Source organism: Larus michahellis, chromosome 15, assembly GCF_964199755.1.
Source record: "Larus michahellis chromosome 15, bLarMic1.1, whole genome shotgun sequence".
NCBI classification, from domain to species: Eukaryota; Metazoa; Chordata; class Aves; order Charadriiformes; family Laridae; genus Larus; species Larus michahellis.
In genome coordinates this window covers 13001523-13028479 of record NC_133910.1, presented here as the reverse complement: position 1 = coordinate 13028479, position 26957 = coordinate 13001523, and the positions used below count along the sequence as shown (strand labels likewise).

Genomic DNA, 26957 nt, shown 5'->3' with positions numbered 1-26957 from the left:
ATACATCTCCCTCCTGCCTGGATAAGCCCCCCGGCCTGACGATGCTGGCTGCTGGGGCTAGTGCAGATCTGAGGCTAGTTTCCCCCAGCTCAGCTGGCCCAGGCGCAGAGGGGCTGGCAGCCCTGAGCCCCCATGGTTGGCACCACCCGGCCCAAACACCAACAGTGGCACGAACAAACCTCTGAGCCCACCCCGCTCCCCACTCCTCTGCAGCCCCACGTCACGTCCACGCTGGGAGCACCCCCAGAGCGGCCGCCCATGGCCGCAGGGAAGACGAAGCCATTTAAACACACGAGCGAGGGGAAGGTGAGCTTGGTGTGCAGCTAAAGGCACCAGGAGCCAAGAGAGCTGGGCTTCTCCCCCATCACCTCTCAATCTCTCCACCAAAATTCATAGGAACGAGGTGCTCCTGAGACAGGTGAGTCACCCCCGACCCCACAAGCAGAGACACCTCAGCTGGGAATCAAGGGCCTGGCACGGCCTCGGGAGAGCTGCCGGCACTGGCAACACCTCGCGTCCGTCTGGATCAGCCACCTACAGTGATGGTACCTAACTTGAGCCCAAGTCAGTCAAGTTGTCTTTCTTCCAGCTAGAGGTGCCGTTTCCAACAAAAAGAAAGAAAAGCTGTGGGAACTCTTCCCAGTTTCTCCTGAGAGACCCCCAGACGCTGGTGCCCACAGCTATGTGCTGCCCTCCAGAAGTGACAGCAGTAGATGCCTCTTGAGCGCGCGAGCCCAAGGGGCGGTGACAGAGAAGGGGGATCGCTACCAACGGTGCTTCACATCAGCCCTCCCGTGCTCTCTCCCAGGCTTTACTGCCCAACCTGCCGAGCAGCCCTACCCTGCGGATCTTCCCGTTAGGCTGACCTTGGGCTGGAGGAAAGCTCTGGGTCCAGCGGGACCAGACCCCCGTGCAGCCTAACTCAGAAAAGAGATTTAGCCGGGCAGTTGTAAACCCCAGGCACAAATACCAGGAAAAATCTGATGTTGGGGGAGATGCAATTAAATTAATAAAGAAATCAAATCATACGGGAGGACAAAATGTCCCAGGATCAACCCATGAATCATTGGCAGCTGCTGTGCAACTACAGTGGAAAGTATTGCCGTAACCGTGCAGGGGTTTTCACTCTGTATTTCGTGTCACGTGCAGCGGATACACCCAATTTTGATGTGCGTAGACGCAAATTTTGTTTCCTTCCCATATTCAAAACTGTCAGATTCATTCATTTTTTGTCTTGCTGACTTGTGCGATATCCCCCAAAGTTCCCCCTTTGCAAACCACACACGAAGTACGCGGCTTCCCAGCAGTCTTCAGCCAGGCTCATGCCAAGAGCCAGGCGAGCTGCTACACTGGTACATTTTAAAATTTGGCTATTTATATTCTGCGTGAGCTTCCTCTTTCCTACCGCTGCTTCTCCAAGACGCTGATTGTGCATTCCGCACATGTTGGTTAAAAACCAACGAAGCAAAAAGCAGCAGCAGGAGGACGGAGCCAGTGAAGTCCCACTCCAACACCTGCCCCAAACGCACGTTTCTGCCTTCGCAGACGAGGAGACACGGGGTGGGAGCAGGGCAGGGAGAGACACAGAACCTCGGCCTGTGACTTACGTACGTGCTGGCCACCAAGGACCCTGCGATCCTAAGTCTGGCACGCACACAAGGGTTTCCAGCAAGTCAACCAAAGACGAATGTCTTCAAAATAGTCTCTAAAGAGCTCTGACAGACAAGTGTGGGTAAATATTACCACTACAGCTCCCCGTTGCCTGCCCTACACATCTGCTAGAGTTTTCTGCCCCTCACAACAGAAGGGAAAGCGAGTCGGGCCTCAGCCAGCACCACCACAGCCCAGCACCCGCGTGCAAATCCTCCTCCATCAGTGGTTCAACCTGAATAACTGAGCACCGCACCACGGCAGAGATACAGCTGAACGTCCCTTCTGCTTGCTGCATCGCGGTGGTAGGAGAGATGCGTCCAGCAGCCCCTGACAGCGCTTTAAATGGCTGCAACAAGATCCAGTAAAGCTTTTCTGTGAAAGCACTAACTTTGAGCACGTCGACGGTTACGGCATTGACACCTTCCACCAAACTCATACAGAACAGACTCCGCACCCCGGAAAGTGAGATCCAACGCACTCCAAGATGGGCAGCACAAAAGGGATGACATAGAAAATGAACATTTGACCATGATTTCTCCAGCTCAGTGTGCAATCCTGCTCCTCTCCATACAGCAGGAAAAGGCCTCTCGATGGAGGGGCACAAGGAGAAACCACATGTTTAACTTAGGGGTATGAGACGCCCAATTCTGCAGAGTCGGAGGCTTTTGCAAAAGCAGCCGTAAGTGAACTCTGCGGGAGTTCATCCCCTGAAATATGAAACTGGAGGTCTGCACCAGATGGCTCGCCTGGTTTTAGAGAGGGCCTCTTCCAAGTGCAGATAGCCCCGGGCTGCGTGAGCGAGCTCCCCACGGAGAGTTCAAAGCATTGGTGACTACACCGGGGAGGAATTCCTGCTCCGTGCAATAAACTCCTCTACTCTCTGGTGAATGTTCTAGTACACGGCGTGGTGCCGAACCCCACGTCTTCACATGGAGCTTTAATAACGAGCTCTAAGACGTAGCCAAGGTTTGCGAGCCTGGAGGAAGGGCTGCGGTGCGAGGGACCCTCGCAGGAGCCAGGCAGAGAGCAGCAGGGAATCGGCCTTCGTCTCTTCTCGCCGGCTGAAGGGAGGGGAAAACGCGAAAGCCAAGCAGCAAAGCAAAATATTGGCTAGGGATCTGCATTTTAGAAAGTGTTTGAGATCAGTCACAAAGGTGGTTTTAGTAAGACAGGAGCAAAGTACGGGATTAAGTGTGAGCATGACAGCATCCCTGCACGTTACACACAGACAATTATCCAACAATTACCAGGACTTAAGCGCTCTGGTCCCACGTGCCCTGGGTTAGCACATTGGCCTCCAAAGACACAAAATAATGAACTGTGATTGGAAAAAGGTATTAATTTCAGCACACGTGGAAGAGGCAAAACTGCTTAAAGTGCTTTTACTGATGCTCCCTGGACAACAGCTGGTTTAAAGATCAAGATGTTCGTGTTGCTCTGTTCCCTTTCGGCTGGGCTACACAAAACGCCTGTTCTACAGACAGGTACAACACGGCACCCACAGCATCTCTGCACTGTGATTTCAAGGGCTGTTGCTACCAGCCACGAGAGAGAAGCAGACGCTAACCCTGCCCATGGGAAGCTGGGAACCGGCGTCACTTGGGAATTAACACTCTCGCTGGCTAATGAGACAAGAAAAGGCAGAGCGGAGCCTCAGGGACATCACCAGGAGTTTCGCATTGAAGCTCCGTGTTTGCACAAGTTTGAAAGGACTTGAAGGAAGCTGGTAAAGCCAGAAACAGAAAGTGGGGTTTGGTCTTTGCAATCCCCAGTCCCTTCTCAGAACAACCCCTTCCCACCGGTAACGGGAAACGGGCCTTTCCAGAAATGAAAGGAACCGGCTCCACCAAGGACCACGTCCTCCACAGTTGACACAAACCCCGAATTAACTTTCGTTTCACTCCTGGGAGAAAATCCCGAACCCATGCAACGAACTGCAGCCGCTTTGGGGCCTCTTATGTCAACCGAAGCGTAGGGCTTTATGTAAAAGGAAACAGGAAAAAAGCCACCCCCATCTAGTGAAAGGAAAACAACTGCAGTTCCGTGAAGCAAAGATAAAGACCGCAAAAGCAGAAGTACCGTCTGTCCTACGCATCCAAAATAAGTGCACGCAGCACAACACCCTTCCTCACGGGGACTTCCAGGCAAAAAGCCCCACAGTGGATGCTCCCTCACGGCTCCGCCGGTCACGATCGTCCCGTCCACTCCGCACACTCTTCAGCAGTTTCCTTCCCCAGGCTGCGCTCAGGAAGGTGACAGAGACTACCCAAGGCCAGTGAGGAAGCTGCCGAATACCCGCTGTGTTCAGGGGAATGAAAGGTGCCCCGTGCTGGCGCTCGCCTACCCCGGTGACCCACGGCACGTGCTTTGGACTAGCAGCCCCATGGAGGGCAGGAGCACTCTTGCTCCCCAACACCATCCCAGCAATGGCCGTGGTGGCACTGGGGTACGATGGTTCTCTCCAGCCAACGCTGGCCTCGGGCAAGTTGACGTCCCGCTGTCTCCATTCCCACCGAGCCGCGTTCCTGTTGCTGCCCACAGAGCTCGAGTCCCCCGCGGCAGCTCGGCTGCCCCCTGCCCTGGGCACTGCTCCCTGTGCAGGGCTGTTCGGCAGATGGACGTGGTTCCTTTGGCTTTTCAGCACTCTCCGCCTTCCTGCCTGCCTGCCCAGAGCCGCCTCAAACCAGGACCGATTCCAACAGCCCATTAAAACACAGCGACAAAGGGGGGAAACAGGAAAAGAACAGAAAAAGGGCCAGAAGCTAAACTTAAACCCGCTATGAAAAGGGGGTGTTTTTGCCAGGACACCAAGACAGCGGCGACAGCTGAGAGCCTGTTCTCGCCCCATCAGCTGCTGGGCTCTGCACCCGCGCTTTCCTGACACCCTGAGCTCCGCTTTCTCTCTGCTTCAGGTGTTTCAGCCATGGAAAGCTGCACCCAGCACCCGCGGGGAACAGCCCCGGGGCCGTGCATCACCCAACGGGACGGGGCAGAGGGAGGGGACACGTCACCCCTCTTGTGGGGATTTTACACCTCCCCCCTCGGGGTCTGAGGCTGCCCGAGGTTGGCAGCAGGTCTGATCCTGGGTCCGTAACCCAGAGGGGTTAGAGACAATATTAAAAGGCAGCCTCCTCCACCCTCGCAGCTTAGGAATAAGAGAAAGCAGCGGCTGGCGGATCGGTTACAAAGGCATCTTGTGACTCGCACGCAGTGAGTCAGTGGCTGGAGCGAGGATTAGGAGCTCAGCGCTCGGGTCCAGAAAAGAGACAGAGCAGATACACAGGATTCCTCCCCCGTTTGCTTTTGTTTTGCTTTTAAAGAAAACTAAGAGCCTTCTCACACATAGAGACTTTTTTGCTCTTTTTATGGTCTGGAAACCAAGAGTCGAAGATCTGCAAAGTCGCTCCGTGTCCACTCCACGCCTCCCGGCCCCCAAGGGGCAGGATCAGGCCCCCTGACGCAGGGGCTAATGCTGGCGCTGGGGGATCGGCCTTGCTGCAGAGACTCCCCAGGGAAAAACAAACTTAATCTGCAACTGACAGTGCCACAGATGCCAGAGATGACTGTTTAATTCCAAACCCTGTGTTTCCTACACCCGGGAGTAGAAAAGACCACCAGCACCTCTAGACATTCGCATCCTATGTGAGAACACCACCGGCGCAGGACTTCCCTCGTGTTTCCTAGCAGGGGATGTGCTGGGATGGGCTCCCTTTGCAGGCTGCTGAAGGTTAGAAGAAAACTGAGTGCAGCAGGTTTTGCTTCCTCTCTAAGTTGATGGAAAAAAGATCCCGCCGACACAGCAGTTCTAGCTCTTGCTCCACAGTCCTTAGCTTTGTGTTCGTGAGCGCTTCGGCGTGCGTTTCGGCAGCATCCATGCTCAGCGCCAACGCCTACACAGCGTCAGGCTTGCCTACGAGGGACGCAGCTGGCCTTCGCTTACAGAGCAATTGCTCCGCTACAAACTCGCCTAGAGCCCGGAGCGTAATTACTGGAAGTGAAACCATAACGACATGACTGGTGAAAACTGGCGTATAAAAAATTAATACATATTGCTTTGTAAGGTTAAATAAAGATAGAGTGGTTCATAGTAAGTCATTTCAGCTCAGAACAAAGGTCTGTATTTTACCAAGATGGAACAGAAAAATCTGCAAAAAGCATAATGGAAACAAGTTCAAAAATGGATTGTGTGTGTGTGTGTACAGTACCACCCGTAAGTCACATGCAACACGACGGCTCTACAGTGCCCTGTTCAAATGCAAAGAAAAGCAGGTGCGTGTCCCAAAGGGGTACGGTTCAAGCCCTCCTGATCTAGTGTTACCCTATTGATTCCACTGCTGAATCTGGGCCCTTTTACCCCAGGCGTGTTATTTCTGCGGCACGAAATACTGCTGTATGTATCTGGAAAGGGATGGCGATGAGGTTGGCGTTCAGAGCTGACGTACCTTGAAACCAACTGGTACGCTCGCTCCTGAAATGCCAGCTATGTCTTTACACGTGCTAACCAGAACTCACAGGCTTGGCCGTTGTTGCAACTCCAGGGCAGTGCTTGTCCCTCGCACGTATCAGCACCTGCAAGCTAGTGAGTTCATCTACCCCAAAAGTCCAGTCTTCACATTCTCAGAGACGCAAAGCCTTGAATAAATCTTCTCCTGCTCTCAGCTCGTAGCCCACGTGCCAGTCCAGCCAGCCAAAAAATTAATTGTAAGAAGTATCTGCCGCTCTAAACCCACCTTCTTTTGTCAAACCTCCCCCGTAGCACGTACCTGACCCGCATGTACGAAGCTCACACCTGGGCACACACCTGCGGCACCAGCAAGGCCTGTGGAATATGCAGAAACAGCAGCACAACAACCACGGCTCCAGCAAATGCCAGGCGTAAAACATCAGCCCAAAACATCAGGAGGCGGCTTTCAGCTCCTTGTGCTGGGCTGAACCATCCCGCCAGCCCCACGCCAGCATTCCCAGGGACCTTCACCACACACCATTCCCGAGCAGGCTGGATAAGCTGTAAACGACTGCCTAGGCACTAACTCACCTGCTGTAGCTTACAGAGGGAAGAGAAAGCAGAGCCCTGTCTTTCTGCCGTTTTGACGGTGCACAGATTGGGATGGACACCCTGGAGGCTGCCCAAAAGCCACGGCCCTGTCTGGCTGCAGTCTGGCTTACGGTAACTGTGCCGTCACCCTGCGTTTCAATTTGAACAAGGTTAATTTCGATTTAGCTCAGACACATCCTCTAGATAAGCTGAACCAAAATAAGCCCTCGAGAAATAAATGTGTCCACCCATGTGTTTACACTGCCTTACGTCAACTCGCATTCCCTCTGTTTAAAGCTGGTGCGATGGAAGCGTGGGCAAAGCCGACAAGCCCAGACCTCTCGGGTCCCTCTCCCGAAAATCCCGTCTCCCCAGTCTCTGCAGAGGAGGATGCCGGGGGGGCTCCGGATGCCCCCGGCCCAGCCTGACCCCGGGGCAGAGGCTCGGGCTCTCTCCCAGCCCGGTTCAATGGCACCACTGTGCTCCGGGGCCGGAGAGGGGCTCGTGGTGCCGGTGGCAGAGGCACAGCCTCGCCGGATGGCTCGCTCTTTGTGTGCGTGTCTGCATCAGGGTGACCCAGTAAACAGCTGAAGCAGAGAAAATGCAGGAACAATCCAGCGCGGGGAGGCAGCGAGGGGCTGCCGGTGAAAGGACGGGAGCAATAAATGCCAGCCTTTGTTCTGCGGCCGTGTCCCTCGCGCCCGACTCCCACCCCGGCCGGGATGACGTAGGAGCCCTCCATTTGCTGCCGGTGTGTTCCCGGGCTGCCCCGCGCCGAGCTCAGCCCGGCTGATCCCAGCCTTCTCCTGACACCCACCACCCCAGCGTGTCCCACCGCATCCCAGCTGCGGGTCTCAGGGCATCCCCTTCGCTCCGGGGAAGGGCTGGGAGAGATTCTCCTCTTGCATGGACCCCCTACTTGTTCCCCTCCCCGGGGCGCCTGTGGGAAGCTGGATGGGGGAAGAGCAAGCACTTTTGCTTTGTAATCAAGAAAATCTCACCTTCAGAGCATTACTCAAATAGGTGTACACGAGGCAGGAGGTGCTACACAAGCAGGTACAGGGGCAGGAGTCGACAAGCCGACACCTGGGGGGCCTGCAATCAGGATGCTCAGTCAACTAAGTCTGATTTCCACAGCTAAAGCAACTGAGAGCTTAAGTTTAATTGGCACCTTTGGGGAGAAAACAACTGAAAAAAAAATTTAAAAAAAATCCAGCTGTTGTCAAGTGCCTGAACATGCACACCGGGAACCCAAGCAGTGAGATTTGGACCCAAGCCCTGCCCTGAGAGCTGGGTGTGCCGGATCCTGCACATCCAGAGGGTGGAGAGCGGCTGTGGTACGAGGAACGTGGGTCCAGGCAGGGCGCGGGCAGCCAGGGTGGTGGGATGAGTTCCCACCTCGCACCCTCAGCCCTGCACTTGCAGGTGAGGGTCCTGCCGTGGACCACGTCCAAGCATCAGCCAGAGTGGGACCTGCAGGCAGCTGGACCCCGGGGGTGGCAGGGAGGGAGCAAGCAGCTGCCCGCAGGGCTGTTCCGCCTTCCCACCGACCCTGATTCAGCACAGACTTGTGGGACCATGTTTTCTCCCGAAGACACAGCCCTTCTCCAGCAATGGCTGATGACGAGACATACCAGCATCCGCAGCAGCGCACCTGCATCTGCTCGGGCACATCGGGCATTGGGATTTCAGCCCATCACTGGGTCACTGCAGGCGTCTGCAGGCAAGCGTTCCCTCATGCTCTTTCATGGCAGGTGAAACACCACCCGAGGAAGCCTGATCCCCCTGGCCATGGCACTTTGGCGAGCCAGCACAGGCACGCTCCCACCCCGACTCGTCTGTTCCTGCCACCCTGCCCCGTTCATCCTCCGGGATCACCAGCCGCAGCTGAGCATCCCTGCAGCTCGCCCTCCCATTTAAAATGCTTTGGGGGCACGATGATGTGCACAATGACCATGGGGCAACAACAGTGTGAAGGGGGCAGAGGTGCCCACCTTCCTTCCCGGCTCCTTTCCTTTGACGTTGCCTGGACTAAGACAGGCCAAGCCTCAAACAGCCCCATCCTCTCACAGCCGAGTTTTGCTGAGGAACATGCTGAAATCCATAGGAATGAGGACCGGGAGAGATGGAGTTTGTGGGACACCCCCCCCTCCCCAAGAAGCACCTCAGGGAATACGTGTTTGTTATGACACTGGCGTGAGCCATAGCTACGCTCTGAGTCACCCCCAGCGTGCTGCGAGGGAGGGACCAGCCTGGCCCGTCTTAATGCCAGTTCCCACTGTCGCAACTGGGACTGAATCTAGTAAACGGCATCATCTAGAAACCCAGTAATCCCAGTGACAGTCACCAGCAACGGGCACCGCCGCCGCATTGCTCAGCGCGGGGATCCGGCCAAGGGGTCCCGACCAGCAGAACTGCAGCTGGGACCAAATATCCATTAAAAAAAGAGAACCAAAAGCAAACAAATAGCAACGTTTGGAGAAAAGCTGGGCTGCTTTAAGGTGATAAACCAAACCAAGCATTGGCCTTGCTCTGAAAAGCCTGCAGTTATCACTGGGGTTGCAGCATTGGAGGAATGGGGGTGACACCATCGGCCCCAGTTAACACCCCCCACATCCTCCAGTGCCCGCAGATCACTGTCTCTGCTGCTGCTCTGATGCACAGGGCCAGACCTAGCCAGCAGCAGGCCACCCGCTGAGCCTTTTAGGCAAGTGTCTTTGAACAAAATCCCTGGGGTTTTGCCCTAAACTGGAAGGTGAGGTTTGGGACTCGAACCCCGCTACCACGCGAAGGTGCGCGCTTCAGCATCCTCGTTCACTTCCCGCAGCTGAGTTTTGACCCTGCCAGTCTCGGGCAACGTGCTTCGCTTTGCCCAGCGTGGCCAAACGATGGTTTCCTGAAATTACTTCCAACTCTAAGAAGCCAACCCAAACCAAACACATCATTTCACAAACGAGGACGCTGGAGGCCGGAGTGGGGAGCCTCGCACAGCTCTCGGCTTGCGAGTCTCCATGGAGACCCGACCACTGCAAAGAGCAGGGAAAGGCCGCGTGGTTTTGCTCCATCGCATGAAAAGAAGTTCTGGTAAGACGGGTAGCAAAACCCTTTGAAAAGCAGGTTTCCACACAGGCCCTCAGCTCAGCTGCTGTTTGTTAAAGTGTGGTTAGCCGACAGAAAAGCCGCTCTAAAAATAATGCCTCAGCATTCCAGATGAAGTTGCCTCCGATGAGTTTCCTCTCCAATCTGCTCTGTTTGCAAGTTAAAGCAAGTTTTTTCCTCCCCTGTCAGCTCGGAGGACTCGGGTGGTGCCTGGCAGCTGGAGCCACCTCCATCCTGCCTCTGCCGACCCCGGGGCTCGGCTCGCCAGGCAGCCGTGGCCACCGGCCCCGCTCCACGGGCACCCAGCACCCCACGCGCGGAGCGGGCAGATGCCCTGCCCCATCCCAGCGTGTTTCTGACAGCAGGGCTCATCGAAATACCAACCGTGCAATGAAAACAAACCCACTGCTGTCAAGCTATGCAAGTGAAATGGGCCACGCATGTGCCTCTGCACGCGCTTAATCTCCACTGACATTTAGCTGTCACATAACTCCTGACCCTCAGGTATGCTGGAGAGAAACTCTCGGCGGTTACCTAATGCAAAAGCGCTGCCCTGTAAGAACCTGTACCAACGCAGCCCCAGGTACATAACCAAAGACTTTAGAGTTTATTTGCATAACACCATAAAAACAAAACAAACAAAATCAGCTGAGGAGGGACAGAGGTTTTAGGTGCTGCAGAGTTGTCACTTCACCGTAACCAAAAGAGACCGCTGTTTGCTCGCCACAGCCCACGCGGCGGCATGGCCCACGCAGAGGTTTAGGAAAGGACTCCTCACCTCTGGGAGAGCTGTTCCCAGGTGTGAAAAGAACAAAAGGCCCATCCACAAAAGCCCTTCTGCAAACACCAGATTACACCGAGCAAAGCCACCCCTGTGGCAGCCCCGGCGTGGGCTCAGGGCAGGCTCGCGGTGCAGCTCCCTCGCGCCTCTGCCCCTGCTCCCGTCCCCTCCCCTGTCTCCATCCAGAAGGCCAGCCTGGGAGGCAGAGTCCCCGGGGAGCGGCCGGGATTACTCCGTGCCGGAGCTCAGCGCTCTCTTTGCCTAACGACTCCGGAGCAAAGTCCAAATGCATCTTTAGGGAAGCTCTGCGAGCCAGGCGGGCTGGGGCTGCCGTGGTGTGCGGGTGAGTCCCCACACGGGGACAGGAGCGAGACAAACCGACAACTGAAGTAGCCAAACAGCTCGGTTCTTCCCCTGCTGCCAGAGGCTGCAATACAGTTTCCGTGTGATGTTCAGCAGGTTTCCCTGGGCACCAAGTCCCTCCTCGTAAGAGCCCTCATGCCAGCTTCATCCTTCAGCCTACAGATGCTTCCCGCTGCAGAATGAAGGCCCCAAAGACCCCCGCAGCAAACGACACGCGTTTTGGACAGGCCAAGGATGCTGCTGCCGGGTCTAACCCAGCACCGCATGCGGGACAAACAAATTAATCTACGGAGGGTATGAGCCCCACAACTCAGCTCTTTCTCCCCAAACCCAAGCGATGCTCCAAATCCGGACCCACCCCCATCCAAGACCCCGCAGGTGCCGTCCCACCGAAGGGATGCACAAACTCTGACCCGCCACGAGCTGCGCAGGAGCCCCCCGGGCCCCCTGCCAGCAGCTCGGCCAGCTTTGTATCCAAATCCCGCTCCTTAGCAACGGCATTTTTTTCCCCCCTCTTGCTGGGTCCGTGGGAGATGAGGAAATATTTGAGAACTAAAACAGCCCTGCCGCAAGTAGATATTTAAATAAAAGGAACACAGCCGCTTGAAAACAAGCCACTAGGCAGCTCTGGAGATAACGGCGTTAGAGAAAGTACAAGCAGGGGATGCCCAGCCTTTAAATGTGGTCTAGGGTGACCTAAATGAGCCCCCTGCTCCTTCAATCACACATGCCTCAGGGGACAGAGCGGCTGGCGACTAGAGAGCCGGGAAGGGTGATGGAGGAGCCGCTAGTGGTGAAGTCCCTTCCACGGCCGGACCAACTCAGGTGGCCCTAAAAACAGACAGTGCTCTGGCCCCCATTGTGGTGTGGTCACAGCCAACCCCCCCAGCTCCGAAACAGCAGCGCCAGCGGAGTGAGACCCGTCCCCGCAGGCGTAGCCGGCCTGACGCTCTTTCTGCTTGCCGCACCCCAAATCCAGGCAATTTTCCCCTGGAAATCCTCAGAGATTGCACTTGGTTGCCCCTGCCCCATAATCCCACCCCGACGGCTAGGAAACAGATGGCTGTAGATGAGGAATAGTGTGATCGGGGGGGGCTGGAACACCCCAAACTGCAGAGCACGGGACCTCCTGCCTCCCCCGTTGCAGGGAACCCCAGGAGTGAAGCCGGGGCGTGGGGGTGGCCTGGGGCGGGGGGTTGTTGACCATCTGGTCTCTGGATAAACAAAGATTTCAGTTTCCAGGGTTGCCAGTCTGGTACTGAATCCACTAAAACCTCAGCGAGATCCCAATGCTGGAGGTTTCCCACCCCTATGGAAACCTGGCACGGCAGCCTCCAAGTAAGAGGATCCTTAGGCAAACACATTTAGAAACGTCTCTCCAGCTTCTCTCCAACCATATCAAATAATAATTAAAAAATCCTTCCCACCTCTGCTATTCCCATCCTGCAGCAGCCACCAACAATCAGCATCTCAGCCTGCTCCCGGCCTCACTGCCGGCTCCAAACCCTTCTGGAAGGGAGCCAGAAGGTAGGTCCCCATCCAAGAAATACCAACAGATGATGTTCATCTGGCAAATTGCAAGGGCCATATCAGGTTGTGCCTGGGGGAGGAGAACAGGCTGGGAGAAAACGATCTTCTTCCAAAGGCACCATAGGAAGCTAAAAGAAAATGGCCTTTAAGAAATATCTTTGCCCCTCCCTTGCCTCCTTCCCGGCTGTAAAGAACAAGCACTGACCTCCAAAGCATCTGGGCTGAGCAATTCAAGTTTTCGAGGATGCATTTAGCAACTGAAAATCTCCTAATTGTTCAGAAAACAAATGGAGCCAGAATAGCAAGGACGTAAGCTTTTTTGGATCTGTCATCCCAGGCGCTTATCTAGAGGTTCGGCAATATCAGCCTCGTGAAAGCTTCAGTCTGTGCCATCTGCAGGGGGGTCCATGGCCTGCTCATCCAGCAAGGACCAGGAGGTCCAGGAGGAGGACCACCAAATTCACTTTGCAGCTGCCACTGGACAGGAAGGACGGACACTCGCTGCTGATTTGGGATGGATTGGAACTGGAAAGGTCAAAGCAAAAGGTCTGCAAAGCTGGTCCATCGCTTGAGACAGTCAGCTTAAGTTTTCCGTTCCCCATGGTTAAAATCAGGGCGAGAGCACTTGGCAACACGTGGCCATGAGACCTCGAGCAGGACCTCAAAGCGATGCCTGGGAGATCGATACCGTTGCTGTGGGATACAGGCAAAGGTCTGCCCTGCTGACATCCGCAGGGGCTCAGCCCGAGGAGTGGAAGACGAGATCCACATTCCCTGCAACCTGCCCAGCAGCTTTCCAGGGATCCTCTATTCCCTGTGGGACCTGACCATCCACCCCATAAGCTGGCCCAGTTCCACTGAAACCAGCTCTGTCCCAGGGACCAGCGGCAGCGCTGCGGGGTTATTAACGGGGCTTAGCAAAACACTGATGGTCTCTGGGGGGGTTTCTTATTCAAATAATCTCCCTTCTTCTCCTAGCGCGCATCTTGCAGAGTAACTCTACCCAAGCATTATAACCACGCCAGGCTGCTGCCAGGACAGTTGTCACAACACTGACACTCTTTTATTTTTTTTTCCTTTCCCCAGTCGTGCACTGCAATGCCGGCAAGCGCAACCCATCCAGGGGGGACTTAGAGAGCAACGGGGAGCCCTTTGCACGAGAACACACTAGAGCTTAGCGGCTCTCCGAGCATCTCAAAGCTGCTCAGGAGACAGCAGGTCACCATACCCAGCTCTGGGATGCACCTTTTCCTGCAAATGGATGGTGCAGAGAAAGGAGGAATTTGTCTGCAAGTCGTTCAGGGCTGGGAGGAAAGCCCAAGCGGTCAGATGCTGGGACTGTGCTCTGGCCATTACGCAGCACAGACCCACAGACAGAGCAGAAATGTGGGCAAAGACGACTTCAGAGGAGGTCTGTCAGGCAGCCGTCTCTCTCTGCCATGCTCAGGTGAGCGGGGGCTTGCTCAGCGCCGGCGGGGGCCACACAAAGCCACCCTCAGCACCTCACTTTTCCTTTGCAGCCCACATCACCCAAGATGCTGCCAAACCTTTCCTGAGCTCCGGAGCCTCCTCCGGCCGGGGTGCACGGGTGGGCTCATGCGTGTCAAGCTTCTCGCCTAGGGTGAGAGGAGCAGCGCGCTGCATCGCGCTGCATCACCCCCTCTTTTCCTCCCCACTCCTCTCTCTCTCCCTGCCAAAAGCGCGGCCCCCTCGGCCTCCCGGAGTGCGGCGGCCGGAGAGGCTGGACTTCCTGCCAGGCATAACACGAACCAGATGATGTACTCCAAACAATGTCAGAACGCCCACCCCCAGGAGAGAGAAGCAGGGAGGGGAAAGGGGGGAAAAATAAGCTGGATGGAGTTTTCATGAACTCTCGGCAGAGCTGACGAGCCCCTGCCACCAGGCCAGAGGTGAACCGATACAGCCGGAGCCTGAGATAATCCCTTCCCGTCCCTGGCTGACCAAGACTTTCCATCGCAGGTTATGGGGTAGATTGTTTAGCACCGGGACAAGGAGCCATCGCCCCCTGAAATGCTGGCTGCCCTCCCCGGATATCTGCAGAGTAACTCAAAAGGGTTTAGCGGTGTTTCCCCCCGCCTCCAGCGGGAAGCATCCAGAGCAGAGAAGCACATCTGCAGCTGGCTCTAAATCCCAGCAAAGCCAGACTGGCTGACCCTTGCTGATATTAACCCCTGCACCACCAGCCCGCAGGGCTCAGACCCTGCCGTTAAAGCACCACCGCTGAACACCAAAACCTTCCTCCAGCCAGGCTTCTCCTAACACACCATTTGCTCAGAATCAATGACATTCCTGGCACGCCAAAGATGATCATCCATTACTAAGAAAAAAGGCACAGCTCTGACTCAGATTCCTTCGGGTGCCGCACGCCACTGCCATCAACAAACCGCTCAGGCTGAGACCTCCAGGGGACCAGTCCGACTCTGAACCACCCGAGGTTGAATCCAAAGAAGCACAAATATTTTGCATCCTCCAGCAAAGTCCTCCCAGTGCTCGTAACCTTCCCAGAGGATGCTTTTGTGGTTTGGACAAGCCTGAAGCCTTTACAAGCAGCTCAGATTTGAGCAGACTCCTGCCTCCAGCAGCCAGAGTCTCAAATAAAATATTAAAATCCCCCGGTTTTAGCAATTGGCCCCCTTCCCCGGTTGCCTTGAGGGAGAGCGTCTCTTTGGTTTCTCCCAGCAGAGAGCCTGGCAGCCTGCCTGCCAGTCAATGGCACAGGGACACGGAGCAAAAAGACTGAGCAGGGGCCACCCATTTATTAAAACGAAAGAGTGCTGCGTGTCGCAGATTACCCACAGCCATCCCCTTACCAAACATCAGGCCTGCTGTAGCCAGCCCGCCAGCGAGGCGGAGAACGCCAAAACAGAGAGGGGCGACGCTCCGGGGCCCGCTGTGCAGCGGGCTGAGCCCCCCAAACTCCTCGCAGCAGTGATGCCCCCCAACCACCCCCCTCCCCGGCACTCACCTCCAGCGGCGGCAGGTCGGGGTCGAGCTGGGTGAAGCTGTGCAGCACCACGGGGCTGCTCTCCCCGGCCACCTCCAGCCTCACGCCGCCCCAGAGGCTCCGCGCCCGCCGGCAGCCCTCGAACATCCTCTCGGGGGCGGCCGCGGCGGCGACATGGTGCGGCGGGGACCGCCGGCGGCTCACCATGGGCAGCACCGCCGCATCCCCCGCGCCGCGCTCCGCCAGCGCCCCCGGGATGCACCGGGGAGGAGCACCGGGGGGATGCCCGGGACGGGAGGGAGGGACGGACGGATGGATGGATGGATTCCCGGGAATCGGGAGCCGGCCGCGCAGGGGGAAGGGTTCGGCGGGGTCGGGAGGCGGCAGCGCCCGCAGCAGCGGGGCAGGCGCCGGGAGCCCGCAGCCGCCCCCGCCGCCCAGCAGCCTGATGTCACCGCGGGGCCGGGACGGAGCCGGCCAGGCTGCAAAACCAGGCACTGGATTTCCTCCTCCCGCCGCCTCCGCCCGCCCGGGGGCCGGCCCGGCTCGGCTCTGCCCCCGCCGGAGCGCGGGGGGGCGGACACGGAGCCGCGGGAGGCGGCCGAGCTGGGAAAAACCCCACAAAGACGCGGGCGGGAGCGGCGGGGACGGGGAGCTGCCGGGAGGAGTGAGGCTTCGGGGGGGCACCGGGATGGGGAAAGGGGGGGCAACGCTCGCTGGAGAGCCAGCTGGAGGGGCGAGGGCCGGGGTTTTAGCTCGGGGCAGGGGGGAGCAAAGCCACACAGGTGACAGCGGCTCTGGAAGAGGCACCTTGTCTCACCAGCTGTTCAGACAGCACCTCGGTCTGGGGGTCACACACCACCACCCGAAGAAAAAGTATTAAATTCAAGTGCGTGAATATTAACAGCACGTGTTTTTGTCTGAACAGACAAGTTTTATCTTATGACATGAGCTCAGCCCCCACCAACAGTGCCGCAGTGTTCAGAGAACTGCCCATCCCTTCGCACTCCACAGCTGGGGACTCCAGGGGGTGACACGGTCACGGTCAGCGTGGGGGCAGCAGCCAGCGTCCCCCAGGGAGATGAAGGGACATGACCGAAGCCCCGCAGCGAGTCAGTGCCGGGAGCAGGGTCTGACCCCTTCCCTGTGCCAGGACCCCGATGCGCAGCAAAGGGGCGGCAGGGACCAGGGCAGCTGCATTCAGCCCCGCAGGGGCTCAGGGAGCGAGATGAGCCTGGGGGACAGGGGGGCTGCAGATCCCGCTTTAAAGAGGCCCTGAGCCTCTGAGGTGATGCTGAAGCCCCTCAACATAATTTTGTTTCCAGAGGCAAAGAGAAACAGGCAAAACTTTGTCATTCATCATCCCCCCGCACAGAGCACAGCGTGCTCTCACCCTCCCCTGGCTCTTCCCTTCCCCTCCTCACACGCTGCCGATAAACTGTATCACAAGGTCCAGGCAGTTGCTGCTGACAACACCAAAACCCAGACTTTTACGCCTCAGCTCCCCGAGCAGCTGAAATAACATCACCCTCCCGGGGCCTTCCAGCCCCGCGGCTTTATTTCCAATGAGAACACGGAGCCGAGGCTCACACATCCAGCTCTGCCGAGGGCACCAGCAGCTCCTGCCCGGGCAGGAAAGGATTAACAAAGCTGCCAGGGATGAGATATGCTTCAAACTTGAAAGTTTACCAGGCAGGAAGATGAGCGGGGACAATGTGGGCTATTCTCCTGCTTATCTGGAGCGGCAGAGGGTCAAGGGAACTTCCCGGGACACCCTGGGAAAGGGGACCCAGCCCTGCACCAGGGCCTTGTGCTGCCCGAGGCAGCCCCGCGCCTTCAGGATGCTCTCTTGGAGGCGATGCAGGTTTTGACACTGCCCGGGCACCGAGCCGTGTCCCTGATCCCTGCCCAGGTTTCCCCACAGTGCCAGTCAGGTCACCGGAGCTGCCTCCGCTGCAGCAAGGATGTGACGATGCTCCGCACAGAGCTGTCCTTAGACTCACCGGCGCGCCATGCAGCAACCGCGTGACAGTGCAAGAAGTGCTATGACATGAGATCGGTTGCACGCACTGTTTCACTCGGTACATACAGAAGTGGGAGGCAGCGCCCGGTTCTCTGGCAGAAATCGGTGTTACCTCTCTGGGCTGTAGGGATGGACTTTGGGAGGGAGACCACACTTTTCTTCGGTGTTTATCTCTTAGGGCAGTGAAATTATGGCCCATCACTGGAACTGCTTGGCACTGGCTGAGTACACGTAATAAATAAAAGCACTACTCATTTTCAGTTGGCAAAGCCCTTGAAAATCCTCCAGCTTCGTCTGACCTCTACAGAAAGATGCAGCTCTCTTTGATGGGCAATTTTCACTGGTCCCTTGGTTGACCACTAAAGATGGTTTCAGGGGAGAAACACTTCTGATAATGGATAATAAATAATATAAGGCAGGAAGGCAACTGTGAGGGTTTAAAAATAGCCCGCCAGTTTCCTTTCTCCTCTCCTGGGAACCTTCTGGGTCTGAAAAGCAAAACCCTCAAAGCGGGGTCAGGAGCCCAAGCTCAGGATGTTTGCTCAGCGCAGCTAACCCCAAACACTCAGCCGTCAGGGGCCAGGCCCTTGAAAATCGTGAGATTCAAAACAAATAATTTATTTACCTCTAAGCACAGAGCCAAAAGGGAACATGCAGATCATACCCTCAAGGTTTCTCTCCTGTACCCCTGAAGGACTAGAAATTGTTGGAAAAATGCAATTATTTTATATGCACGTGACTCCAGAAGCAAGGGATTTAAGAAAACAACCAACAATTGAGTGACTTGTTAAAAAAATAGTATCGTTAATTTACACTTGGCAAACTCTGCGAGAGCTTTTCACAACATACAACACACTGAGCATTTTGCATTGATGTCAGCTATAAACGTCCCATCGACTTCAGCAGGCGCAGGAGCAGAGGTGGGCGCAGGAACTGGGTGCTGCAGGAAACCCCTTACTCCATCTCTTTTCACCACTCTGCAATCGGCACTTGGCTGAATAAATACAAACCCGCACCGCCAACAGCGGAGCCTCTACAGATCACAGACCCACGCTGCTCTGCCGCAGCCCCCAGCCCGCAGGCTTCCCCGCGCGGTAAGTGATGCAGAGCAGGTAACACAGAGGGGCTTTTGCAAACTCTCAGCTGGTTTCCCGATTCAGTCCATTTGGGCCAGCACCCGCAGATTCAGACCTTAGTTTGTTTCTTAACAACAGGGCTCAGCGCGGACCTCGAGTCGTCTCTCCCCAGCACGTACAAGCTCGTACACGCAGCCTTTGAGCATCCCCCTCAGCTCCATCCTCCAGCCCTCCCAGCAACTGCCCTCCTTCGCTTTCATCTCACTGCTCCACTCCCGAGAAGGGCTTTCCAGCATATTTCCTATAGGACAAAACTCACGGTGACCCAGTTCCCGTGCTCTATATTGCTGGGGCTCCCCCCCGCCCCCCCCTCCATCAGGCCACGGGCTGAGGGAGCCAGGCTGCCCGCCCCAAAGCACCACTCAGAAACGCTTTCACAGGGGCTGCCACCTCCTGCACGGCGTCGGGTTGCCTGCAAACACCCTCAGTGCTCCTGCCACCACCCCGAGGGCACACACCGGCACCACGCGTCCCGAACACGTGTTTCCTTTGAGCCTCGGTGAACCTCCAGCGGGAGAGATGCCAGAGCAGAGAACTGAAAAAAGCTGATCTCAGCCCCGACCACAGAAGACCCCAAGAATCAGCCCCCCCGGCCTCTAGCTGAGCCCCTCTGGGAGCATCGCGCACCACCAGCTTTCGCTGTTCCACAAGCGAGTGAACCGGGACCCAAACCCCAGCCTCCGATGGGAACCGGGCTGGTTTATGTGGGAGTTGCGACATTACCCGGCCTCTGGCCCAAGCTCTGGCACCAACTCACACGGCGCGTCGGGTAAATCCCCGCAGAGCTCTGTGTCAGGCCGCTCGCTATAAAATGGAGACGATAACACTTCCTTCTATTGTAGGGGCTGGGGAAGCCCTTTTCGTCACTGTTTGTAAGGTACTTTGGAGGAAAAGCGCTATGGATAGAAAAGAATTATTAACTAAAAGTCAGGCTGTTCATTATACTTGCACTGACATCAAAACTTTTTGGGCATTCAGATTTTAGTTTGAAAGACTTTCATTTCCACTGCTCAGGCTCAACTGGAAGATTATTTTATAACAATAATAAATTAGTACTATCTCTTCCGCTTCAGGACCAGGAAAAAAACCTCCAAGCTTGTGCAAGAAGGGAAAATGATGCCAACGCTCCGTTCAGTACAATCTGTATAGAGATGTCAGATTAGACCCGTTGCTCCAAAAATTTGGGGACCAAGAGATCACAGCCAGCCCTCAGTCCCTCACAGACCCAATTCTCACTTGCAAACACGATCAATGCCCCTATTTAACCAGATTTTAGGGGTGAGCCACACACCACTTGCCACAGCTTACAGGAAGAATGGATTTTAGAAAATTCTCTGCCAAGTGTTTTGGATCCAGGGCAGTTGGATCACTCGCTCTGCCTCCAGGTTTTGGGTGTTTCTTGGAGCCGTTTCCCTGCGGTGAGGCACCGCGAACTCTTTGTGCTGGCAGGAGGAAGGCTGACTCAGGCTCTGCTGCACTTTGTGCCCCTTCTGCTGCTGGCACCTGTTTTCCAGCTGCAACCCCCCCCCTGCCCCCCAACAGCCCCCCATGGGCAGCTACCGATTAAGTGCCGGGTTAATTCAGGAACGCAGCTCTCCCCGAGCCTCTCTGAAACACGCCAAATGTCTAACACAGCAAGGCAAGCTCCTAATTATTGTCAGTTCCTAGCAAAGGAAGCACACCAAATCCCCAGGCAATTAGGATCTAAAAGTCTCCATCCAGCTATTCTGTGTTTCATTTCCTGCAGCCCCTGTGCACAGCTGGGCTACGGCATCTCCTGCCGAGACTGCCGGCTCCTGAAGCTCAGCGACGGCGATGCAATTATGCCACAAGCCTTGAAGTCTCAAGAGCCTGCAGGAATACTCCTCCTGGATCCTACTTCTCATGCCATCCATTTGGGTGTACTATTTGAGCATCTTGCATCGGGGCAGCAAGTAACAACACAAAGCTCTGGTTTTCGAGCTTGCTGACCTCTAAAAAACTCCGCAGAACAAGGCCAACGTGGGGGGGCTGGGGGAATCAAGACACTTTCTAAGAAACAACAGCCCACAGCACGCTTCGCGTGGGCGTTTCTGGGGTGAGGTGCCTTGACTCCTTCGCAGCAAAGTGCTGCACAGCCATTTACAGTGACAATAATCAGAAAAAATAAGAGGCAAAATATAACTACTAACAAAATACGCTCAAAAAGTCCAAAACAACAAGGTCCATCTTCTGAAAAGCACGAAGAGACCTTACAGCATTTTGCAGGGCACTGGTGGCAGGGGGATGCAGCAAAAGAAACACAAAAGCTTGCCCAGAGCTCGCTGTTCTGAGAGGACCGTAAAATACCCAGCGAGTTTTGTTACAGACCATCCCTGCATCGAGGGGGAGTTGCAGCCGCGGCTCCGGGTCGCAGCGTTCTCCTTCTCCACGTGCTTCTCGGCCGCGGCGCTCCCCCGAGTGCCGAGTTCAGCAGGCATTAAGCTGCTGAAGCCTGACATGCCGTAGACACGCCAGAGCTCCTCTGGTAAAGACTATTATTTCTTGAGCTGTTTGTCTTTAAAGGCAGCTTTTATCTCCCTATCACCTTTCTGCCAGAACGTTTCAGTCAGCTCTTTTAACAAATACCACCTAAGGTGCTTGTAACCGGAAGAAAAACAGGAAAAACATTTTTCTGTGTTGCTTAGCGATCAGCGTACGACAAGTTCAAGTCTCCCCGGCGCTCAGAGTTACTCTAATTTCCATCCTTGCTTGTATGGGTCCCCTGCACAACAGCTGGGGAAAGAAAAATCACCGGTAGAGAAGAGGAGAAAGGTTATGAAGCCACAAAAATTGGCAGGGAAAGATGGGAATGGGTGTAGCCCCTGAAGATAGAGGAAACTCCTTTCTGAAATCAAAACAGCCCTTCTTATCTACCAAAAAAATGAAATGACATAGTGAGATTTCATTATATATTGGAAACACGTATCTTATTGCTGATGTTGGGCAAGGTCCAGCGGTGGCGGTTTCATTGGCAAAGCAGCCCGAGCCTCGCAGGGTCCCTCAACAAGTCCCCAACAGCTGCAGTCGCTTCCCTGCCGTCAGCGCAGCACCCCGAGCCCCTCGCTTCCCGGGGGGCACCCCGAGCCCTGCCAGCCCCTGTCCCACCGTGCTCAGACACAGAGCGGCTGGCGACTGTGCAGATGCACAAAGCAAAGCCCACCTGCCTCCCAGCTGCATCGCTTCCCAAAAGAAACTCAACCTATCAAGGAATTTACCGGGCATAACATTCCCCTCACTACAGCCTTCGGCGAGGGAGGTTATGTGCTGGATTTTCTGTGCGCTAGCTCAGTCCAAAACACCACTCTGATAAATACGCAGAGTACGTACTGCAACACCCAGCTGGTGACTGCCTATGGAACAGGGAGCAGCATCACCCGCCGTTATGGCTTTGGGATGCTCGTGTCTTTGCTTTGCGTAGGGCTGAGCAGCCCCATCCCTCCCCAAACCCCCTTTCACCCCAGTGCAAATCCCCCGGGGAGCAGCGAGTGCCCTCCCTGGCCAGGCTCCTGAGCCGGGGTGGGAAAGAAACACAACGAAGCTCTGGCTCTGCTCACCTTTCAAAAATACATTCAAGGGCAGGCAGTACATTTTTCCACCAACGATAACCAGCCAAAATGACACGTTCAGCTGAATCGTGTAAAAGGAGACTCTCAGAAACAAGAGGCCCTGGCAACCGATCGATACAGGAATCCCAGCGGATAACCAAGAAACTTTGCTCACAGAGTGCCCATCATCATCTTCAGCTCCTATGCCAGCACGTTCTCGAGCCCTGCTCTCACTCACCAAGGCAGACGGGCTGCGCTGCTGCAGCCACAAAGCAACACGAGCAGCTGCATCCCTGCACCAGGCGACAGACAGACGGGGAACACGGACCGGCCTTGGGTCCCACTCTCCAGCCAGGGGAGCGGGAGGGCAGCTTTGGTCTGGCTGTCACCCCTCTGGCTCTCCTCCTGGGCTAGAGAAGGTGGAGAGAGGCTCACCCCCGGCCGTCTGCCCGGGCCATAGCTCCCACCAGCACGTATGGGGCATCGCTGAGCGCCTGCACTGTGCTATAGCTGGGGACGTCCTCTGACCCCACGCTGCTTGTTCTCCCTGGGGACAGGGATGCAGGTTTGCCATCTGTGTGACTACCACAACTTATGGAAACGTTGCCCCACCACGCTCAGGCTCAGCTCCCTGAACCCGATCAGCACCATACCCTATCGCTGGAATGACGCCTCTGAACACACGTAGGGGAGGGAACGGTGCCACAAAGCTGCTAAGAAGTCCAAGAGAAAGGCGATGCCATAGCACAAGCACAGGGAAGCAGCACATAGAGTTGATACACTGCACGAGATTAAATTATGTCCAAAAACCAGCTTAAACATGGGAGCCAAACAGGCTGCAAGATGCTGGGCTGCAGCGCTACAGGTAGCGGAACAGAACAGAACAGATTCACATGCAGCCTATGTTGAGCACAGAGAGTTAGCCCAGTGTAGGAATACGGTGGAACAGATTTAAATGCCAGATCCTGAAAATAAGTGAAGCAACAGTACAGTGTACCACACACATAAGGTTAATAACACAAGTAAATAGCTGAGGTTACTTAAAATAATAAATCCAGTTAAACAGGAACAAGGCCCCTTAATGGGGGATATGGAAAAGGATGTTCCAACAATGGTCCTGTATCTCCTTCGGCTGCACAAACGTCAGGGAAAGCATACATCAAAACCCAGACGCGTCGGAAAGCCGCCGTGAAAGCCGCAGGAAAGCTGATTTGATTTGAAGTGAGGAGTGAAACCTTGGAGCCAGGCTCCGGCGGAGCGAAGAGCTGATGTGATTGAAAGCGAGCGGCCGAGAGAGGAGCCAGAGGGCCTGGAGCAGACACGGGGACGCGGGAGAGGAGCTGCAGGAGCGGAGCTGCAGGAGCGCGGTGGGAGAGACATCCAGCAGCTGAACCAGCAGTCGCCGACGCTGTGCGGCCCCTGCCAAGTCATTTGGGCCAAATTCACCTCAGTTTGGGCTGGGACGCAGTGAGTGGACATGAAAATGTTCTGCTTTAACATCCCGAGTACATGCTTACTGGTGTCGGCCACGTGAGAGTCAGGAAAAGGGGCTGGCAAGAGCTGGAAAGGGAAAGTTTCATCGCCCAGCCCTGAGCCGGGTACTGCAGAGATGAAACAAACAGTCACATGGCTGAAAAGTCAATTAAGAATTGTAAAAGTCTTTTAGTATTCCCAGGTATTGTTAGACCCTCAGACAAAGGATGTTTAAAAAAAATAATTTTCCCTTCGGTAATTACCACTTTAAAAGGTTTCCGCTCCACATTGTTTTAGCGGGGAAGTTATTCCAGCGCCTCTCTCAATGGCCAGCAAAACTCTTTTTGTTGTGGGTTTTTGGCACGGAGGAGCAGTGTTCTTCCAAACAATACTGTACCCCGGTGGCCAAGGGCCAGATTTATCTCTCTGTTACAGTGGCACAAATATCAACAAACTCGGCAAGTGCCGCTGAGTCACATCATGTCGCTGAGTCCGGCCACGGCACTGATGACCCTCCCAACTTTTTGCCTTCAGTTCCATGATTTATGCTGTTTTTCCTTCAAGTCTTGGCTCCGGGGATCACGTTGAGTGCCGAAGAATTTTAGTTTTCATTAAAATAAAAAGGTCATCCCGTGAGCACTGAAACGACTTGTGTTGTTTCCTACGGTTTTGTGTCTCGAGACAGTCTTTGGTGCCTAAAAATGTATGAACTGAGAATGAAACTGGTTTTGTGGTTAAAGTGTTTGTAAGAAGCATCTCCCATGTGGATTTTCTGGTGTCTAATAATACATGAACTCATGCTACAGATGTTTTGGGGCATTTACAAGATTCTTTTCCTCCTCTCAGCCATCTTGTTTAATCATATTTGCACAGACTTAATTATTTGCGAGCCCTCGGCCAAATTTGCATGAAGCAGGCCAGCAGGTTCAGGAGTCATTTGGGGAGAGAGGACCCAGGCAGACAGACACCATGACAGCATTAGCCTCATTTTGGTGGGAAATTAGATTTTAAGAATTTTCTGCCCCTCTAATTGCAGGGGGAAAAAGGCTAGAAACCACCACCCGAGCATCGGGAGGAGGGTCAGGGACCAGACAGCGAGTGAAACAAGCTGCTCCCTCAGGGTCTCATCCAGCTTCAGCAAGACTTTCTGCAGCAGCGAGGCAGGTTCTCCCATCTTCAGCTCTCATGGCACAGAAAGGATGGGCCGATTAATCCGTTCCTGAACAGCGATCATCATTGCAGGTCAATTTTTTTTTTAATCTCAGCAGTGAACATCACATATGTATCACTGTTTAATTACCCGTTGCTATTTGCAATGCGCTGGTAAGGAGCGGTGTCAGTGTTTCCATCACACGTGGGTGCGTAACCTGGTGGCACGCAGGTGCAACGCCAGCCGGGACACGCACTGAGTCACCATTTTGCAAAAGCCAAACCCCCGGAGAGCTTCCCTTTCCCCCCTTTCTTGCCCCGGGCCCTGGCGGAGATTCACCGCCCTTTACAAAGATCTTTTCCGGAGCGGGCTGGTGGCGAGAGGGCCGGGGCAGTGGGTACGTTTAGCAATCGAGGGCCTCTGGAAATTGAGGTTTGTTCTAGGTCTCGAATGGAGTCTGGTGCCACGATGCAACCGGCTGGACTGTCAGCAGCAGCCAGGGCTCCGGTGCTTGGACACAGGGCCCCGCCTTGTGCTGACTCCAAAATCACTGGGGATGGATGGGCAGGGCCAGTACCCCCAGGGCCAAGGGCTGTGGGTGCAGAGGCATCAAGCGCTGTGCAGTGGGAAAAGGTGGAGCTGTGCCCCGTAGCTTGTCTGCCCCCTCCCTTGTGTTTCCCCCCATCCCTCCACCAAATGAAAAGGGAAATCTGGGATTTTCAGCTGCTTTTGATTCCGTCTTGCTCTGCACACAGCAGGGCGGGAAGGGATTAGTCTCCATTTCCCGGCTCCAGCCAGCTCAAAGCGCTGCCCAGGCGGGACCCCCGGGCAGGGGCTCCCCGACCCACGACCGCGACGCTGCTGGACCCCTCATCGCTGCAACAGCTGTCTCCATCCTGCCTCCCCCCGGCCGCGGCGCATCTCCCCAGAGCCCCCCGACGTGCCTCCCAGCTGCTCTGGTCGGTCAGCCCCGGGTCTGGCACCACAAACCACCTCCTTCCTCACTGGGTTGCAGTTTCTAACTTGTACTTAGCTTCCAGCATGGGAAGTAGAAGTGCTGGGGAGGGTACTATGATGAAAGAAAGGAAAACCCCAGACTCACAGAGCAAGGCACATCGTAGCCTAAAGGGAGAAGAAAAGGATGAGCAGAAACGGGCTATTTTTAAGGTGTGTTTTTGGGTGCTGTTTCCTGGCAGGCAGGAGGGCAAGCCCCCCACCAGCACTACTGGGGGTGTTGCCCTGCATTTGTTTCCCTGTCACCAACACCACAGGCGGGCACTGCCGAGACTGTCACACTGCTCATCCCAAACAGCTCCTTGACATCTCCGAGTCAAGGGTCTGGATCCTGCTGGCTGTTCTCTGGAGCTCGCAGCACCCAGCACCAAATGAAAAAGGCAGATGTCTGCTGTCAGCAGGAGGGGATCGGGGATTCCCCACTCCCACGGGAGCAAAGACCCGAGGTGCCCAGCTGCTGAGCGCTGCCACAGCCCCGGCACACCCAGATGCAGCCCCAGCACAAGCCCAGAGAAGCAGGAAAGGAGCAAGGACACAGGGCAGAGGAGATGCCTGCATGAGTCCGCACATCAGATGACAGAAGAGAAATCAATAAATCAGCCTTTGGATGTAAACAGCCTTTGGGGTTCATCGCATCAAGACTTCACTTTAAGACAGAGGACGTTTCTTACCATAGAGGCACAGAGGCGGACGAGCACCTGAGACACTGCTCACGACCAGCATTTGCGTGGAGGTAATGCCTGAAAGCCTCAGCCATGGGCGATACCAGGGTGCCCGCTGCCGCGCCAGCAACGCGCTCCCCTCTCCAGACACCATGCGTGATGCCACGCACGTGACTCTAGGAGCCGGGAGTTAAAAAACCCAACTATCACAAAGTTCTGCCCAAACCAAACCACCAGCCCGCCTGGCCCATCACGTTACAGACTGTCATATGACAGAGCGAACAGCTCGCCAGGCAGGAGGACCTGGTGAGAGCCATCTCCTTGGGGCGAGATGGAGCCAATCCTTTCAGTGATATTAATACTAAAACAACGCAATTAAAGCAGTCGAGGTTCACACTAGACAGAGCCAACACCAAGCTGCATCTGGCTGTCCTCCCTTACTGTAGTGTTTTACCACCTCACAAGCATGTTGCAGTGAAACCAAAGATGCAATTTGCATTAAAAGGG

General features: G+C 55.3%; 1 protein-coding gene across 4 annotated transcripts in view; it reads right to left on the bottom strand.

Moving 5' to 3' along the window:
* RALGDS (ral guanine nucleotide dissociation stimulator) overlaps positions 1-26957 on the bottom strand; it is a 64754-nt gene that overhangs the window by 12612 nt on the left and 25185 nt on the right. For 3 of the 4 annotated variants that reach the window (XM_074609029.1, XM_074609030.1, XM_074609031.1), the window contains exon 1: positions 15448-15889. The exons of the other annotated variant lie outside the window; for it this stretch is intronic. In XM_074609029.1, the coding sequence (XP_074465130.1) occupies positions 15448-15633 (186 nt within the window). In that variant the 5' untranslated portion in view covers positions 15634-15889. Of the gene's footprint in view, positions 1-15447; positions 15890-26957 lie in introns of those variants that run through there. 4 annotated transcript variants of the gene reach the window in all.